At 55.6% G+C, this 5,955-nt stretch overlaps 2 protein-coding genes across 2 annotated transcripts in view; one reads left to right on the top strand and one right to left on the bottom strand.

Annotated features, from left to right (window-relative positions):
• Nucleotides 1-321, bottom strand: part of MGYG_08328 (SKT5) — a gene marked incomplete at both ends in the record, with an annotated part of 1,944 nt that extends 1,623 nt beyond the window's left edge. The window contains one exon of the mRNA XM_003169376.1: nucleotides 10-321. Coding sequence (XP_003169424.1) covers nucleotides 10-321 — 312 coding nt within the window. The remainder of the gene's footprint in view (nucleotides 1-9) is intronic.
• A 1,894-nt stretch (nucleotides 322-2,215) lies between these two features.
• Nucleotides 2,216-5,955, top strand: MGYG_08329 (chitin synthase D; the record flags this gene model as incomplete). The annotated part of the gene is made up of 2 exons (XM_003169377.1): nucleotides 2,216-5,765; nucleotides 5,849-5,955. 2 exons carry the CDS (start codon nucleotides 2,216-2,218, stop codon nucleotides 5,953-5,955), a joined length of 3,657 nt encoding a protein of 1,218 aa, XP_003169425.1.

Below are 5,955 nucleotides of genomic sequence, written 5' to 3' on the forward strand. Positions count from 1 at the left end.
ATTCGGTACTGGAGCGGCTGGTAGGGCTCGATGATGCTGTCGCGGGCTCTCCTCGCTGTGCCGGGCGTCTGACTGCGCGTCGGGGCTGTCCTGTCCGCTGCCGGGCTGTAGAATGCTGCTGCCGTCGTGGAGATGATGGCCCATCTCTGCGCTCGAGGGCTGCGGCTGCGGCGCCGCTGCGTCTATCCTCACGGGCGAGACGGGCCCTCCGTGCATGACAGCGCGGTTGTCGACAGGCGGAAGAACCGGGTGCTCCTTTCTCGCAGGCACCGAGCGCAGGTAGACTGGCAGCGGCGGCGAGACGGGACCCTGGCTGCCCATGGCTTCTGTCTGTCTCTTTATTCCTGGTATCCCTATCCCTATCCTTATCCTGTATCCTGTATCCTGTTGTTTTGTGTCTTGTCGTTCCTTTTTTTCCGGTCTCAGATGGTATATCGAGCAACACCTCCAGCGGGTCCCTTTTTATCTTAACTCGACAGCAGGGCTGCTCTCGTCCGGTGGGCCAATCTTTCAACTCCGCAGGCCGGTTTTCCCTGTTGGCTAATGCAGCAAAGTGGTCTCTGTCCTGTCCTGTTCAGTTACCTGTCGAGATCCCGGGTGTCAGTCAGAGTAGAGCCGCCGGCGGTCAACGAAGCAAGGGGGGGGAGGGATGATCCTACTACGCTTTTGATTTCAGTGCAACGAGACGAAGCCCATGACGAACGAGCGGAAGAAGAAGACGAAGAAACAGACGAAGAAGAATGACGATCAGGACGAGCTGGTTAATAAGAGACGGACTTTTTTCCTCCTGGTGGAGTCTTCTGACGCAAAGTTGAGTTGAGATCCAACTGCTCCACGCAAGACGAGGCAAAGAGAGAGCGGCTGAATGAAGGACTCCGTAGTGAGCAGTGAGCAGTGCAGGCTTAGCGAGAGAGGGAGGACAGCAAAGCAGAGCGACGGACAGCCGAACGAGGGACGCAGAGACGCAGACACAGGAGGAGCAGGAGGAGCAGTTCAACCTTTTGCTGATGCTGTGCTCGGTGGCTGAGATGAGGCTCGCAGTCAGACTCGAACTATCCGGACTATCTCTACGCTCTGTATGGCCTGGCGGGTTTGATATACGAGGGCAGCGCAGCGCAGAAGCGACTCTATGGCCCGACGGACGACAGGGGGGACAGCGACTTACATGCAGCGGCTTTGCATGATTAAACTGCGGACAGACGTCAATTCACAGCCAGCTAACTCGTAATAGCAATAGTAATAAGAGGGAACCGTCTATCTTATACAACTATGGAGCCGGTTTATTATTAGAGTCAAAAGAGACGAAGCATGAAGCGCTTGCATGGAGACTCGCTTAGGCGTAGGCGAAGCCTCTATCTTCTCTTCTTTTCTCCTTATTCTCTTCTCTTATGCTCTTATGCTCTTCTCTCCTTATTAATTATATGTCTTCATGCGTCTTTCTGCTCATCTGAGCCGCTGTCGTCTTTATCTCTTGTATCTTTTATAGATCTGAGACACGCAAGGCCGAAGCAGCCCCTTTTCTCCTTCGTCTTTGCTTCTCTTCCTCTTCTTCCTTCTCCAGCCGCCGGCTCCTCTTGTGTCTCACTGCTCGCCCGACCTCTTCCTCCTCATCGTCTCACCTGACGTCCTTTTTATCCTTCTCCTCTTCGTCTTCGTCTTATTATCGGCTTTAATATCAACTTCATCGTAATAAAAGTGTTATTAAAGTGTTATGTCTGTAATGTAATTACCGTCTCTACCAGACTTCGCCCCTTTTGTGCCGGTAACTTGTGTAACCTTAATACCGCTAAACTCTATCTCGTTGCCCGGCGTAACTTATCACGTGATTTTGTCCCTTTTTTTTCTTTTTTTTTCTTTTTTTCTTCGCTTTTTCTGATTTTCCCAAAACATCAACAAAAGAACAAAAGGACGAGAAAGACACGAAGAGGAACAGCCGAAGGACGAGACTGAACGAGGTTGAGAAAGGATAGAAAGAGATAATAGGAGAGAGAGACGGAGGCAGCAGATGCCACTTTAGCGCCCGCGTTTGTCCTGTCTGCCGCCAGTCGCTCGTTACCAGCCTGCCCGACCCCCTACTACCACCGTCACAACCACAGCCACGACGACATCTACGACCACCACGTACCGCTACCACGACCACTACCACCACGACAACAACACGAAGAAAGACGAGAAGCTATATGAAAAGTGGATGAGAGTGGATGAACTGATATAGATGTCCCTCCCGCAGCGGCCTGGGGCGTCCTCGTCCTCGCCCAGCCAGCCGTCCTTCCGCGACTCCTACCAGCGCCGGCGGCCTGACATCGAGTCCCCCAGCCCGTCGCCCTCGCCCACACCCGCCGGCGAGCTCGGTCGCAAGCGCAGTCTCGTCCGTCCAGAGCGCCACAGGATCAGCCGTGACCATCCAAACTACCACTACCGCCAGCATGCTCAGAACATGTCCGTATACCCGTCCACCACGGGCAACGACCCCGTCTACGAGGAGCAGTCCGAGGGCGGCGGACCGGACCTTGTTGACACCTCTGAGACAGTGAGCTCCGGCAGCACGGGGCTCAAGAGCCTCACCAAGCCCGAGAGGAACACCACCAGTCTCGAACGGAACCCCAGCATCGACGTCAACTCGATTCCCTCTACCACTGGAGGAGGCGGAGGCGGAGTACCGCCAGCCCCGTCTTCCCGTCCAACAGGCGCCGGTGGTGCTAACAGACAGCATGGTTTGGACTCCCAGCGCCGTGTGCAGCGGAAGCTCTCTCGCAAAGCCTCCAAGTCGACCAAGGAGGAACGCAGGCTGGAGGAGAAGAGACGCCAGGAGATGGACAACATCAAGCCGCCCAGCCTGTGGAACGTCTACTGCGGCATGGTCACGTTCTGGGCCCCGGACTTTATCCTCAAGTGCTTTGGCATGCCGGCCAAGGCCCAGCGGAGAGCATGGAGAGAGAAGGTGGGCCTCATCAGCTTGATCCTGCTCATCTGCGGCTTCGTTGGCTTCCTCACCTTCGGATTCACCCAGGTCGTCTGTGCGGCTCCTCCCGTCCGTCTCAAGGTCAACGAGGTCGACCAGGGATACATGATCTTCCATGGACGCGCCATCAACCTCGCCAGCTCCCGCCATCCAGCCGTCCTCGGTTTGCCGGACGCATCTGTCGTCGTCTTCTCCGGTGACGGGTACGGCGGCCAGGACGGCAGCTTTCTCTTCCAGAACGTCAATGGCGCATGCAAGGGCATGATCACCCCCAAGGCAGGCTCAGACATCCCTACCAACAGCGACGGCGACATGGGATGGTACTTCCCCTGCGTCACCTTCAACCAGGACGGCTCGTCAAAGCCAAACTTCACCACTCCAGAGTACCTCGGATACAAGTGCCATACCTCTGCCACAGCCCGTGAGGCCTTCTACGACCTCTACGCTACGGGTGAGGTCTACTTCTCCTGGGATGACCTCAAGAACAAGAGCAGGAACCTGCTCGTCTACTCTGGCAATGTCCTCGATCTCGACCTGCTCAAGTGGTTCAACACTAGCGAGGTCTCCTACCCGTCTCGCTTCGACCAGCTCCGTGAGAGCGAGGAGCTGCGCGGTATTGACGTCACCCACCGTTTCCAGACCGGGCCCGAGAAGAGGATGTTCAAGTGTCTGACCCAGATCATCAAGGTCGGCTCCATCGACACCGAGACCGTCGGATGTATCGCCTCCAAGGTCGTGCTCTACATCTCCCTCATCTTCATCTTGTCCGTCGTCGTCGTCAAGTTCCTCCTTGCCCTGGCCTTCCAGTGGTTCCTTGCCCGCCGATTCGCAGCTCCCAAAACAGCCATGGACCCCAGCTCCAAAGAACGGAAACGCCAGATCGAAGACTGGAGTAACGACATCTACCGTCCCGGCCCCCGTCTCGCTGATCCGGCCATGCCTGACCGCTCCAGCAAGCGTGGCTCTACCATCTTCCCGACTACCTCGCGTTTCTCCAGCCCCTATGTCGTCGGCACAAACAAGCAGCGAAACACCATCACCACCATGTCCAGCCAGAATAACACCAACCGTCTCAGCGCAGCGCCAATGTACAAGCTTAGCGGCAACCCGAGCCAGGGAACCCTCAGCGCCGACCCCCGACACAGTCTCGTTGGCAGCCGTACCAGTCTCATGGTCCCCGGCCATGACCACCGCCACTCTACCATCAGCGATATCGAGGGTCAGGGCCCTGCCGAGTTCGTCCACGAGGCCGTCGTGCCACAGCCTCCACCGGAGTGGCAGCCGTTTGGCTACCCACTGGCCCATACCTTGTGTCTAGTTACCGCTTACTCGGAAGGTGTTGAAGGAATCCGCACCACTCTGGACTCAATTGCCCTGACGGACTACCCCAACAGCCACAAGACTATCCTTGTCATCTGTGACGGTATCATCAAGGGTAAAGGCGAGAGCATTTCCACCCCAGACGCCGTGCTCAGCATGATGGGCGACCACGCCGTGCATCCAGACGACGTCCAGCCCTTCTCCTACGTTGCTGTGGCCTCCGGCTCAAAACGTCATAACATGGCCAAGATCTACGCTGGATTCTACTCTTACGGCCCAGATTCCATCGTCCCAATCGAGAAACAGCAGCGTGTGCCCATGATGGTGGTCGTCAAGTGCGGAACCCCCGAGGAAGCCAACAAGAGCAAGCCCGGAAACAGAGGAAAACGAGACAGCCAGATCATCCTCATGTCCTTCCTTCAAAAGGTCATGTTCGACGAGCGAATGACCGAGCTCGAATTCGAGATGTTCAACGGTCTCTGGAAGATCACCGGCATTTCCCCTGACTTCTACGAGGTCGTCCTCATGGTCGACGCAGACACCAAGGTCTTCCCGGACAGTCTCACCCACATGCTCTCGGCCATGGTGCGCGACCCAGATATCATGGGCCTCTGTGGCGAGACCAAGATCGCCAACAAGGCCGACAGCTGGGTCACCATGATCCAGGTGTTCGAATACTTCATTTCTCACCACTTGTCGAAATCCTTTGAGTCCGTCTTCGGAGGTGTCACCTGTCTTCCCGGCTGTTTCTGCATGTACCGCATCAAGGCTCCCAAGGGCGGCCAGAACTACTGGGTACCCATCCTCGCTAACCCGGACGTCGTCGAACACTACTCCGAAAACGTCGTGGACACGCTGCACAAGAAGAATCTCCTCCTCCTAGGTGAGGATCGATACCTGTCGACTCTCATGCTCCGAACCTTCCCCAAGCGTAAACAAGTCTTTGTTCCCCAGGCAGTATGCAAGACCACCGTTCCCGACAAATTCTCCGTGCTGCTCTCCCAGCGTCGACGATGGATTAACTCTACCGTACATAACCTAATGGAACTCGTTCTCGTCCGCGACCTCTGCGGCACATTCTGCTTCAGCATGCAATTCGTCGTCTTCATGGAACTCGTCGGAACCCTCGTTCTCCCCGCCGCCATCGCATTCACCTTCTACGTCGTAATCATCTCCATCGTCAGAAGCCCCGTTCAAATCATCCCTCTCATCCTCCTGGCCCTGATTCTCGGTCTCCCTGCAGTTCTTATCGTAGTCACCGCCCACCGCCTGTCATACGTGCTTTGGATGTTTATATACCTCCTCTCCCTGCCCATCTGGAACTTCGTTCTGCCCACTTACGCATACTGGAAGTTCGACGATTTCAGCTGGGGAGATACTCGAAAGACGGCAGGCGAAAAGACCAAGACTGCTGGAATAGAGTATGAGGGAGAATTTGATAGTAGCAAGATCACCATGAAGAGATGGAGGGATTTCGAAAAAGGTACGCTCCCACTTCCCTACAATTTAACTGGTTAACTGTAAAATCAATGGCTGCATCGGACGATACTAACTATTCTCTGCTAGAACGCCGGCTTCGAAACGCAAACACAGCCAGTCACCATCACACGAATTCCTCGTTCTCCAACTATGCTCATAATTCCGTGTATGGTGGGTACTCCGACTACCAATGA

The sequence above is a fragment of the Nannizzia gypsea genome, genomic scaffold (genome assembly GCF_000150975.2).
Source record: "Nannizzia gypsea CBS 118893 supercont1.9 genomic scaffold, whole genome shotgun sequence".
Lineage (NCBI taxonomy): Eukaryota > Fungi > Ascomycota > Eurotiomycetes > Onygenales > Arthrodermataceae > Nannizzia > Nannizzia gypsea.